General features: G+C 39.6%; 1 protein-coding gene across 8 annotated transcripts in view; it reads left to right on the top strand.

Moving 5' to 3' along the window:
• OSBPL1A (oxysterol binding protein like 1A) overlaps positions 1-13,189 on the top strand; it is a 77,631-nt gene that overhangs the window by 51,942 nt on the left and 12,500 nt on the right. For all 8 annotated transcript variants that reach the window (XM_075744232.1, XM_075744229.1, XM_075744231.1 and 5 more), the window contains 5 exons: positions 4,794-4,950; positions 9,927-10,002; positions 11,516-11,650; positions 11,987-12,084; positions 12,713-12,895. In XM_075744232.1, the coding sequence (XP_075600347.1) occupies positions 4,794-4,950; positions 9,927-10,002; positions 11,516-11,650; positions 11,987-12,084; positions 12,713-12,895 (649 nt within the window). The remainder of the gene's footprint in view (positions 1-4,793; positions 4,951-9,926; positions 10,003-11,515; positions 11,651-11,986; positions 12,085-12,712; positions 12,896-13,189) is intronic.

Genomic DNA, 13,189 nt, shown 5'->3' on the forward strand with positions numbered 1-13,189 from the left:
AAATCTCCACCGTAGGAGTGAGTTTAGAAGTGAGAGTATTGCATAACTAGGTTTGCACTTTGAGCTGAGCACTTTGAGCATCATTAGCTTTGACTTGACAGGTTGAAAGAAGAAACCACTGCTGCTTTTTTTTGTTTTTTGAAAGAATGCTGTCTACATACTAGACACTTCTTTACTTTCAACAAAAGTATCTCTGTGACAATTCAGAGCAATGCGAGACTTTTCAGACAGGTTTTTGAACCAGTGTATTAGAAAGGATATGTGCACAGCAGCAGCTACTTGTCCCCATTTACCATGCTCTGATTCAGGTTGTAGTGCAATCTGACTACATGAACCAGACTCCTGAATGAAGCTGAATCAGAAGATACAGTCTGGTTGCTATTGGATACTCAGTCCATGGTAGGAGAGTAGAGCTAATTTGAAGAGAACACCACCAGGAATGTGTCTAGTTCAAGTGTCAAGTCCTCAGCACCATCTGGCTTCCAATTCTGCTGCAACTGAGCCATGCTACCTGCTAATGTTGGCATAGACTAAACTGATCACCACTAAGTCTATGTTGTCTAGTTCTGTTTGTAGAAATTGTGGGCACAATTACAGAAATACCCTCTTTGCCAAAACTGGGGTGAGGAAAATGTTTGCAATGTGGTAAGATTGCTTACTGAAGTAGTAGTTTATTTGCCGAAGCCTCTTCTCTTTTTATTTTTAAGTGATACGCTGTTATCAATGCTTTCTGACTGTTGTGGTAACTCCTAAATCCCTGTGATGGGAGAGAAATAGACGTGGAATGAGAAAGGAAGAACCTACAGGAAATGGGAGTTACTTTGTATTACCACCAGTGTTAAGAACAGCAAAGTTAATGGTGTTATTAATCTAAACTCCGATAGCAGGTCAGTTGACAGTGCTTCCTAGTGCACTGATCCTGTCATCATGGGAGTGGTGGAAATGTGTAATTAAACTCAATAGCATATGGAGTGCTGGAGCTGTTGGTTACAGGATTGAATGCTTAACGTGTCAAACTCTTCTGCTATGTTTAAAGCAGAAGTAGGGGGAAGCATTGGGGAAGGAAAGAAGTGCTAAACAAGTAGCAAAATTTAATAAGACCCATGTTATCATCTAGAGAGCTGGAGAAGTTATTAGCTTTGATTAAGTATACAGACCTCAGGAAGCATATGAAAATGGCATACAAGTGCAGAGTCCATCACAATACTGAAAAATGGCTGAGCGGGTTAAGAATTAAAGGATGAAGGTACTTGGGTTTTGCCTTGCAGATAAAATTCCCCAATTATATGCACACTTCACACCCAATTTGGGAAGAACTTAGAACTGTCCTGATTTTTCTCTTTAATGGGTTTTTTCTGAGAGGTGGGGGATTTCTGCAAACACAGCTTGTGTGTATGCGTGCGTGTGTGCATTCAGATGGTATTGATGGTTTTACATAGATGTGATCTAACCAGAAAAGTAGTTATTTAACTATGGGACTATTTAAATTATACTAAAGCCAACCTCTCACAGTACAGCTTCAACTGCTATGTACCGCTAATGGGTACTGCGTTTATAAATAATGCTCCTAAATGGTACCAGTAGTAGTAGACTAGTTCTGTTGCTGTTGTCACTGACTAGTTTGTCTCCAGCTATCAGCTCACTTAAAAGTAAAAATTGTACAAGAAAGCACAGAAACTTACTGCCCTTTTCTTCTATGCCAAGTGGCTTTTTTTGAATATGTATCAAAAATACTCCACAACCTTTTTGAAAACACTACTGGCTGTGGACTTCTTACCTTGAATATAGTTAAAAGAATGAATTCAGATATCTCAGAGGGATGGGAAACATCTGGTCAGAATTCAGACCCAACCTTGCCCATGGTTAAACCCTACCTAAATAGGTGTCTTTATTAATCAAGTACCTTGGCCAAACTTTTCTGTCTGGAACTGAAGACTTAACAGTTGTTGCAATAGGAGACGAACTTCCCTTGAGTTAAGTTTCTGTCATTGCTGTTTCCCTTTGCTCTCCCACTCTTGCAAAATGTAGCTGCTGTTTTTACTGTTACCCTGACACTTCAGGTTTCATGAGCTGGAGTGCTTCCTAGTCAGCCTGGTCTTGTCTTAAAGATCACTTAAAAATTTTGGCTTCTGAACAGGGACTCTTATTCCTTCTCCCCCCTCCTCAGCCCACATCCCCTTAAGTTCAATAGAAAAAAAAAAATCTCATTTTCTCCTAGTCATCTGTTTGACAGCTGCTCTGTAGCAACTTGTGAATATCTATCTTTTTTTGCAGTGACGGGGGAGTATGCAAATCTTAATTCAGAAAAGAGTTAGCTGCAAGTACACAGGGAAAAGCTCAGTTTGAGCTGCCTGTTGATCTGTGCCCACAGTACAATACTAGGCTTGTTCACTCTGACACCTAAACAATCTCTCAAGGCTTGTCAAGCTCGTTGGGTCAAAGGAGGCAGCTGAGGTTTAGGGATTGGAGATTGATATCTTTGGCAGGAGCTGTTGTAGCCATACTTTCTCAATGAGAGCCATTTCTCAGGAAGATGGGAGAGATGTCTCTAGAGAGCAATTTCTTACAACAGTGTCTGGTTTTATTCTTCTGCTGTGCTGTATAGCGTGCTCTTGTATTAAGTAAGGCTTATGCCCTGGAGAAGGCTGGCTGGTCAGTGTCTACAGCTCTGAAGAGGTTTGCAGGTGCTGAGCTCAGTCCAGCATAATTGTGTCTCAGCACTGTAAGACTAGCATTAGGAGAACTGATCACATGCAGTGTTTAAAAATCCTTGTTATACTGAGATGCACACCAGAGAATGGTCAGTGGTTCTGGTGACGGTTACCTATTCTTCCCTTTCTGCCTCTGGAGTCCTAGGGCTGTTGCGGAAACTCATATTGAGGGAATTGTATGTCCTGGACTCTTGTCTGAAAACAAGATAGTCCCAGGTGGTACGGAAAAAGAAAGGAGCCTTACAGGAGGCTGACTCTTTGCTTTATGTTACAGGGTTTGCTTCGTGCTTTTCCTGACATCATAACTGTTGCCAGAGTTGAGCAGCTCTTTCAATGAAGAGGTGGAAATAACTTCCCTTGAAGGGATTTCTAGCTTGTCATGTGGTCAGGATGCTGAGGCCTAAGTTATGTTACGCTGCTAGATTGTCTCTTCCTCTGTGATACTTGGATATGCAACAATGTTTTCCTGACTAACTGGGCTTACAATCTCTGGAAAAATCTGTGTTTTATGTAACAAACTTGTCCACCAGTAAAAATTATTTTCCTTATCCTACTTGTTATATACAGTACACACCAAACTAATACTTTCATATGTTATATCATAATTTGGCACAGAACTAGAGCGACAAATTTGGGGAAACTTGTGCGAAGATTCTCTGGAGTGCCAGTCCCCTTTTTTTAACATATCTTCAGCACCAGCTGGCAGTTCTTTTCATTCCCTAGCAACTGTCTTAATTTCAGTACTGTCTTGATGAGGATAGGGATGGATGTTTTTAATGAAAGCAATTTATGCTTCTAGGTCTCACTCCCTTTAGAGAGGATGGAGATGTTGTGGCACAGCCCATCCATTCATTAGGATTTTGTCCTGCCCTTGACACTTCCATGATCTGGATGTAGCAGAAAGTCCTCTTGTCACTGTCCCCTTCACCAAAGCAACATATAATTAACATGTTCTGGAGAAGCTGCTGGCATCATTTTTTTAGAGAAAACAAGACGGCACCTGGCAATGGACAGCTGTGACTGATACATTTTTTGAATGGACTGCTGCTTTAGCAGGTTTTGATTACTAGTTTTGAATTAGAATTGGTGTGTGAGAGAATGACTAATCTTACCATTATTTCTCTGGGTATTTGCAGCCAAGAGCAGTAGCATATGCTGAAAGAAGTGCATAGCAGGAATGGTTTGGGTTTGCTTTTTTCAGAAACAGTGAGGCTTGCATTAAGCTGTTTACCGTTCAGTGTTGTACCTGGTTTCTGCTAAAGGGTTCCCCAAATGGGATAGAAATTGGTGCTGCTTTACTTGTCTTGAGCTATCGCCTTGATCATAATCCTTTGACAGTCTTGTCAGGTTTGAAAGAAAAACATGAAACATAAGTACAGCCTTTTGCCAGGAAACTTACTTTTCTGATTTGGAGCGAGACAGTCTCTTCTCCAGAGCTGGTCAAGTACTACCTGACCAAAACACTGGTTGGAAATAAGGTGGTGTCATTGATGTTGGTTTTCGTTTTAGTAGTGATGTGGATTGTACTATTAAACTACCTTCCAGAGTACGAAGTTTATCTTGATTGGTGAGCTTATCATTTAGGCTTTGCTGGGACTTACGTGGCTAATGTAATCCACTGTGTATTATACCTCATTCTGTTCTTTGATACTTGTTCAGTAAGTTGGGATGTGAAGGTTTCTGAACAGCACTGTCTAAGAATTTAGATCAAACTGAAATCTTACATAGAAGGAGGAGTCAGTACGTGAATGTTGAGATAACTTAGTTAGCTAAGGTACTACTGACATCTGTGTGACACTGGCATTTGTCCTAGGCAAGTTGTAGTAGCTTCAGTTTAACAAAAAAGTCAGATTTTGTCTCTGATAGAGGATTTTTAATGTGCTGTCTTCTTGCTTATCTCTTTATATCTAGATAGAGAGCTGCAGCGATCTGTGGCAGTGCTAGTTACGTACCAAATGGATACTGTCATCAGGACACAGTAGCCTACTTAGGTTTCAGTTTGGTACAAAGAGGGAAGATCTGTTAGTGACTGAAGTCTAGCACAGGCAGTAGATTCATTAACATGCACCTGCTCTTTTGCAGATTCGGAATCTGAAAAATCATTAAGTGGATTTGAAACCACTACAGCCTACTCATTAGAGGACAGCATGGATTCAAAAGATACAATAACTTCAAGTATGTCTGAAGAAAAGGTTTGTGGCAGTGGGGAGTCGCTGTCTAACGGAATCAAAAAACACAGGTAGGATGTTGTCTGTTCTTAAGGTATTATAGTATGCATTAATGATGAGTAAAAGACAACAGGAATCTCTGAAAAGCGAACTGTGAAAACTTTTAAAACTTTGTAAGGGATGATTGACATGTAGTTGGTTGTGCTATGATTTTATAAAGAATATTTTTCCAAGGCTAATGTGCTCCTTCATCTTGCTTTTTGTTGATTGAATCTGAATAAGTAAAAATAAAATTTAATGTGCTGTGTAAAAATGGACACACCTGTTTTTTAATAGATCTTATTGAAATCTATGTGGATTTTAATTCCTTCATGTATATTTAATGACCTATGCCTCCTATTGCCGCTTTAATTTCCAGTCATTTGATCCTTCTGTTGGTATCAGGAATGAATGAAAAATATTGGTAGCCTGGCATCAGACACTCAAATGTGAACAAAGGGAGTCTTATTCTAAAAGTCTCATCCATGTTTTATGTGCTTATTTTGTGTTGTCAAACGATCCATTTTTGTTTGTTTCCTTGCTGATAAAGGAGGACAATAGGTGTGGAGTTAATGAGATGTAATAGACACCACTATTCTCGAGTTTCAGTGAAAGGGCAATATAATGTTTGTGCTACAGATCAAGCCAGACTTCAGCGTGTTTCAAAAAGGCTGCTTTGGGAGTGGTTTGGACATGTGGAATGATGATGGGACACCAAATTTCTGTAAAAACAGCAAATTGATATTTAATTTTACAGAAGCAAGTAAGACATGCTTTAATTACTTGGTATCTTAAATAGTTAAATTGCAGTCACTGTTGAAGTATGTGGTAATGTCAGAGACCTGATGTTTCAAGGTTCAACCTCTGCATGTATATCCCTCCCATACTAGGCAAAGACCGAGGTAAATGAGGGCTTGGGTGGAGCAACGGGGTGGTTTGGGAAGGTAACATAAAGCAGCTGACTAAGCACGTTGCTCTCTGCTCTTGTGCTGTTAGCAAGGTATTTATGGCCTTGGCTAAGTGCCTTTCTGAACTAGAGCAGGAAGTTCAGGCTGGGGAGGGGAAGTGCTAGGTAAAGGTGGGTGGATATCTGAATTGCATTCATTGCCTTGGAAACAATGAGGAGAAAGGAGGCAGTTCATGATCAACATGAAAATGATGATGCATGTTGACATGCATTGTCTTGAAGAGTTTTAACAAGAATTGATCTTTTTACTATAAAAAAGAAATAACTTGACAAGTTTCTATAACAGTGCACTATGTTGTCAGAAGGATATGGAGCAGGTGTCTGGAGGAGCAATTAAGATCTACTGGTTTTGTAAGGGGAAATGAAAAGTAGTAAGTACCTCTGCCTAAGTGGTTTCTGAGTTGCCTTTTAGTAGTAAAGGGAGTATAGGATGTTGGAGTAAAATGAGTGCATAAATTGGCTAGTAATTTACTGCTGAAGAAAAGTGGAAACATCTGTTTTGCATATAGATAAGAATGTATGGTCATATTTTATGTGACTAAATGGCTATAGAGCACATTCTAGGTTGAGCTGTAATGTTACGTTTTTTTACCTGGCATCTTGGTGACACATTGGGATTTGCCCACAAATATATTGATGCAAACTGTTTCTCCCCAGAGCTCAGCCAATTTAAATTTTACTTCCAAGAGAACCTTCTCAGGGGATGGGAGTTGTGTGGTGTTTCTAGTCTCATTTCTGAGCCTCCTGGTGGCAGCGATATTTGGGCTGGCATGGAATCTCTTTGCTGTGTCTGATTGCAGTTCTGACTTGAGAACTGTTACCTGCCTGGACCTGCTGGGTCCAGTTTGTGCCTCTCTCCATTCTGAGGCTTGTTAGAGAACATGTGGTCAAATACACATCATCTGTGATGCAACCTGTGTCCTTTTTGGAGCAGAGATCTTAACTTCTTGATGCTGTGCAAAGTGAGGGGTCAGAATGTTTTCACAGCACTTAATTCCATCCTTAACACCTTCAGGTTTGCTGTAACTTTTTTGTTTAACTTTCTTTTGTTTGAACCACATAGGAACAAGTCACTTAAAGAATAGACCACATTAATTTCTTTTGCTTAAAATCATGATACCTTCCTGTAGTTCCTCAGATGAATAGAGGGTCTGCAACTGCATTTGGGTTGCACATGAGAGTACTCAACGCTGTTTAGCAGTCAGTATAAGACTACTTCCTACCTTCATCTAGAAAACCTGAGTTCTAATCTGGATCTCAATTATTTGAGTGGTGAGGGGTTTGCACAAGGAGGTGGAGGTCAGCTTTTGATGGGGGGTGTGTTTTGGTTTTGGAGATGTCGGAATAAATCTGTTAGTTCCAAGAAATTATAAGTGTTAGGATGTACATAAATAGATAGGGGAAGCCAGTGTTGAGATGTTCATATATAGGTAGGTGAAGCTGGTGCCACTTACAATCTGCTATCTTGTTCTGTTTTTTTAATGCAGTTTGATCCTACTGATTGTTCATACAGTGTTTGAAAGAACGTGGGTGATGTGACTTCTTGTAGTTTAGGTTGATTTGAGAGTGGACTTAATTTTTGGAAACTTCTTGGGAGAGGATTTGAGAGATAGAATAGTACATTAACAACTTCCCTCTTAAAAAGAAATTATTTGAATTCTTCCAGATTTAATCTGAGCCAAATGTTTTTAAAAAAGGACACCACCCTCCCAAACCCTTGCACAAAAATGTTTTGTAATAGTTGCCAATATTTAACATGCATTTATCACTGCTGTTTCTCTCTTATTGCTGAGGTTTCGTAGTCGGCTTTCCCTTTGGTCCACCCACTGGGGGCCTTTCAGAATAAAAATGTGTTTGTGTTTGGCTTTTTGGGAGCCAGGAGGTTATTTGATCAGGTTTACATGAAGCTAAACATACTTTTTTCACACTATATATCTTTTTCCCCACACAGTTCCTGTAGTAGCTGATCTACTCTAGATAATGCTTCCAACAAGTGTTTTTAAGTAAATGATCTTAAATGCATCTTATCTGTTCTACTGCACGGACATTCCAGCAGATGTTTTTGTCACTTAAAACTAAAATTAACTTCCTGAGTTGTTTCTAAAATTGACATCTGGAAGGAAATTTTTGCTTTTACAAACCTTTCCCTTAATTACAGGGAGTGTGTCAGGGTTAGTAGGCCTCAAGTCTTGGCTGCCTGTCACTTTTCCACATGTCCTTACTTGTCCCTGGGATCTTTCTTGGTGGCTTCAAACTCCTTTGTTTCTTCGGTCCTTGTATGTTATATGGAGAAAAGAACTGACTCCCATATCAGGTTTGGCTGATATAGGCAAGAAATATGGATGAATGGCTGAAACTGAATGCCAAGTTTCAAGTAATTAAATAAATTGAATGGAGGGACAGGTTAACTTTAATGAAAATGTGTAAGTTTTAATATATAAGGAAAGCAATCCCTGTGTATCCTTTAGCAAACTAGAGGCATGTGAGTGTGTTTTACGTGCAGAAGGGCTTACTTAAACACATAGCTGCTCTGCTAACTGCCTTCATTAAAGAAAAACACAGACAAAATAAGTAAACACTACGATTGAAGATAAGACTGAATACTTGGTGGACACTGTCCTCTCCTGGACATTTGTATCAAAGCATCCACAGAAGTATTTTATACTTGATATTATTCAAGGCTATCTGTTTCACAGAATACTTTTCTATCGGTGGAAAATCAGAATACAGAGTGAGTGATATCACGTTGGTCAATTAAAATAAATTCTCCTACCCACTCATCCCCTGCATGGGAGCTGAGTAAAACAAGTCAGTGTTGAGCTGTTAGCTACTTGCTAACAAAACATAGTTTCATACCATGAGGAGTTCAGGTGTATGACTAAGTTTTTGATTGGATGAGACTTGTATTTTAAGGACCATTTTTTGGTTTTCTTTCTGCAAACTGAGGTATTAGTCCTGGTAAAAGTGTTTCAGTGGCGGATAAGTATGGGAAGTAACACAGCAAGTAGGGCTACTGAAAGTAACAACTTAGTCTGAATAGATTTTTTTTTTCTTTTGGCAGTGCTTCTGTTTATCAGAAAAGTGGGGTGGAGGAGGCACTACAGCCTGTTCACACTCTCTAAAAAAGATAATGCTTTAGCTACTTTGAGGGGAGATAAGACCTCCTTGGTTAGGAGGGCAACACCATCATTTAGACAGTCAACTAAACTTTGAAACTCATATAGTTCATGCAGTTTGAGCTGTAAGTACTTCTACCTGTTGAGAATTTTCCTCATTGGTAATAGCTTCATGATCCAAACACTAATTTTAGTGGTGTTGTGAACAAAGGGCTTTGACCTATGCTTATCCCTTTCTATAGGTAAATAGTTGAGCTGGTCAGTAGCATTAAGAAAACTGAACAAAATCTGTGCCTGATTTCTTGTACAGCTGAGAAGTACAGGCTGTATTACACAGCATAAATGTTGCTCTTGAAAGTATGTTTAAGACTTGCTTCAGGATACGTTGGCCCCCTGTAGAAGAGGCTGCCATGTTTTCTGTTCTTTAACAATGCTGCTTTTTCTGTTGTTCCTGAGGACTGATTTGAATATAGACAATAAATCTCATGGCTCTTCATTGTCAGCGTACAGGTGACTAGCAAAAAAAACCCCAAACCCACTATTTAACTCTCAAATCTGTTCAGATGTAGTGAAACATACCTGTGGACTTACTTGGGGAGAACTTACTTTCTCTCTAAGTCACAACTAAGTATCTTAATGGTGCCATCATGAAAACAGTGTAAACTGTTTTAACTGATGTAAAAATTCTCTTATGTTACTCTTATGTAAAATGAAGGGAATGGTTCTGGTTCTGTTTTTTTGAGGAATTCAGGTTTCTGTCCTGGTAAAACAGTTTAAGTGCTTCAAAGTAGCACTATTGTTCCCCCTTAATTTTTAATTTTAAATTGGAAAACTGTTACTTTCAAAGATTATCTGGGCTTCTGAGTCATGGTTAGTAATGGAAAACTTTTCTTACTTCTGCCTTCTTCCCTGTTCCTTTCTGCAGAACAAGCTTGCCATCTCCGATGTTTTCTAGGAATGACTTCAGTATCTGGAGTATCTTAAGAAAATGCATTGGAATGGTAGGTAACCAGAAAGCTATGATAAAAGATGTGAGGTGATTGTTTCATTTGAGGCCTAAATGAAAACTTGGTGAGGAGGGGGAATTTTTTTAAATTTGCTTTTGATGCTTTATGTGCTTTCACAACTAAAGAAGGTGAAACTTGGTCAGAGCAATGTTTCTGCAGTAAAAGCATTTTCTCTTAATTTTAACCCCTAAAGTACTTTGTGATAGCAAAAATTTTTTACTTTGTGCAAAAACAAAAGAAAACCAAAAAACCAACCACTTCAATTTTGCTCTTCTCCCTTCCCCTTAGTATCTTAGTCTTTCCCTCCATGGTGTTACTGGCCCAGATGGTGGCCAGAGCAGAGTTTAGCTGGGTGGCACATAATCTGCTTCCAGCTAAGGGTGAATTCTGTCTGTTAGATCCTGCAGTAGGCTGAAAGTACTTACTTCTGAGAAACCTCTGCCAGCCTGTAACAGTAGCCCACAGAAGGGAATGTGTGTGTTTAGTTGCTGCTGTTTTCTCCTCCTCCCCTTGCTGTAGTTAGAAACAGCACCAAGCAAAGAGATGTGAAAATACTGGGGAATGCCTGTATCAGCAGTACCAGGTCTTATGAGTTGTGAACCATCTGAGGCTTTTCACAGTGGTTTTAGTGGAAAAATATAACAACCTTAAAATACAGAGAGCAGATTGAAAGCCTGTCTTGCATAAGGTGTGTGCAGGGAAAAAAATCCATAAAGGTCTTAATTCTGCTTTGCAGAAATTGCTGCGCAGAAGTTGCACTTCGGGAGGGGCAGGGAGAAACTTGGAGTGGATGGTACCGCAGTGTCTACCAAAGCTGTTAGTGCCAGATGCTGCTGTTATGGATAAGAACAATACTGCTTACTGCGCATATTGCCACTGGTCATAGTATATGCTTTTAATTTGTTGGTGCAGACAGTTTAAAACGTTGCTATGTTATGGAGAGGGCGTGCTTTTTAAAAATGGGAAAGAGAATAAACAGCATCAAAACTGTAGGACTTCATTTTTATTCCTGTGACAAAAATTCCTTTTTTCTTCAGAATATAGACTCCCTGTTTTTACTTCTTTGCTGCCGTGTTTCCCTGTCCTTTTTCATCCTCCTCCCCCTGCCTGCCCGCCTGCCTCCAAAAAAGATAATATGTTTAAGTAATTAGATGGCCTATATCTATTTTAAGAGTAATAAATAACTTAGTCTTTAAAATGGTCCTTAATACTTCATTCTATTGTTTCATGTCACCTTCTTAATGCATTTGTTGTTAGGAAGTTTGTTTGATGCTTGGTTTTCTTTTTGTTTTAAAAGTAGCCTTAACATCAACACAGATGGGCTTATCAAGCTCATAAGGGATGTTACAGGGTTTTTTCCTTTCAGCATTAGCAGAGCCAGGTCAAGCACATTGCATTAGCACTAAGAGCATCATTTATTTTTGTAATAAGCCAATTACGCTTGGGTTACTGAAGGTTGGTGTATCTAATCATTTGGGTTTTAACACAAATTTCATTTGTGCATCAGGAGTTGTCGAAGATCACAATGCCAGTTATATTCAATGAGCCACTGAGCTTCCTACAGCGCCTTACAGAGTATATGGAGCACACATACCTCATCCACAAAGCCAGCTCACTTTCCAGCACGACTGAGCGAATGCAGGTACTTTGGGCATGATAATTTGTGCTAGCTCTTGATGAATGCATTGGGATTTTTTCCCTTCATAGATAGTCTCATTATAGGAGAAACTCGTGTAATCTGGTGCATGTTGGATTCTCTTAGTCATTAACCGATTTTGCTTATCTAGGAAAATGTTTGGCTTTTCCTAAGGCTTGCTTTTTTAGCCTTTTGATGAAAACTGTTTATTCCCCTGCCTTGCAAACAGAATTTTGCTAAGCTGTTTCAGGAGAATCATTCTGTAATACCATGACTGCTGTTGATACTTGATAAAGACTAAAATTCAGGAGATGAACTGTGTACTCTTACTCTTTTGAGTAGTGTGTTGCTGCATTTGCTGTGTCTGCTGTAGCCTCACAGTGGGAACGTACAGGGAAGCCATTCAACCCATTGCTTGGGGAGACATATGAATTGATCAGGTAAGGAACAGAAGGTGCACTGAAGAGTGGAGGGTGGAATTGTGTATAACTGATGTTTCATTAGACTTGTCAGGTGGCTTGCAGACTGCTCTTCAGCTTGTGAGACTCCACCCATTCTACTAGTAGCTGCTGGAGGTGCTTGCAATGTGTGTTGTTCAGTAAGGCACCTGCTAGTGAAGGGAAGCCACTTTTCAACTGAGAGCAGGCAAATAAAATTTTCCAGGTTTAAAAGCAAATTTTATTTACAAAAAGACTTTTTTTCTGAAACCTTCTTAATGAAAAGATGCATGGTACATAAGAGGGATGATGTCTGAGCAGATTTGGTAGCTCTTGTTACCTTTTTACAATATCACAGAATCAGAGTGGTAGGGGTTGGAAGGGACCTCTGAAGATCATCTAGTCCAACCCCCCTGCTAAAGTAGGCTATGTCCTCAGTTATTTAGAATGATGATGTTCTATGTATTAGTTGATCTGTCTTTTTGTGTTATCCTAGGGTTTTAACTAACTCTTGCACTGAGTACAGCAAGTGTGCCTCAGTCCAACTATCTGTTTCACTCTGTGGAAAAGAACTGCAACTTCACTACACTTGGTACATAGATGCATACTTCTGGTTCTCTTTATTTTGCAGAGATGATCTTGGATTTAGACTTCTCTCAGAGCAAGTTAGCCATCATCCACCAATCAGTGCTTTCTATGCTGAAGGTTTAAATAATGATTTTGTGTTTCATGGATCAATTTATCCTAAACTGAAATTCTGGGGCAAGAGCGTGGAAGCGGAACCAAAAGGCACAATGACTTTGGAGCTTCTTGAGTAAGTTGATAAGTAATAATTGCATAGGCACAGTGGCCACATCCATGATGATTAGTGTGCATTAGTGTCTCATGGCTTAGGAATGGACATGTCTAACACCTCCATCCTAAAGTTTGATGGCAGATCACTTTGCGGGGAGGGAGGGGATGAGAAGATGAAAGGAACTGCCACTGTTTCTCCTAATATACTGCACACTAATAGTAGCAGTAGTTGGGGCTTGTGTCTGTCCTGCAGATGCCTGTGGCTGTTTTAAGGAATTGATAAAATGAGTAGCAATAGGTTAATAAACTTCTT

Source organism: Balearica regulorum, chromosome 2 (genome assembly GCF_011004875.1).
Source record: "Balearica regulorum gibbericeps isolate bBalReg1 chromosome 2, bBalReg1.pri, whole genome shotgun sequence".
NCBI classification, from domain to species: Eukaryota; Metazoa; Chordata; class Aves; order Gruiformes; family Gruidae; genus Balearica; species Balearica regulorum.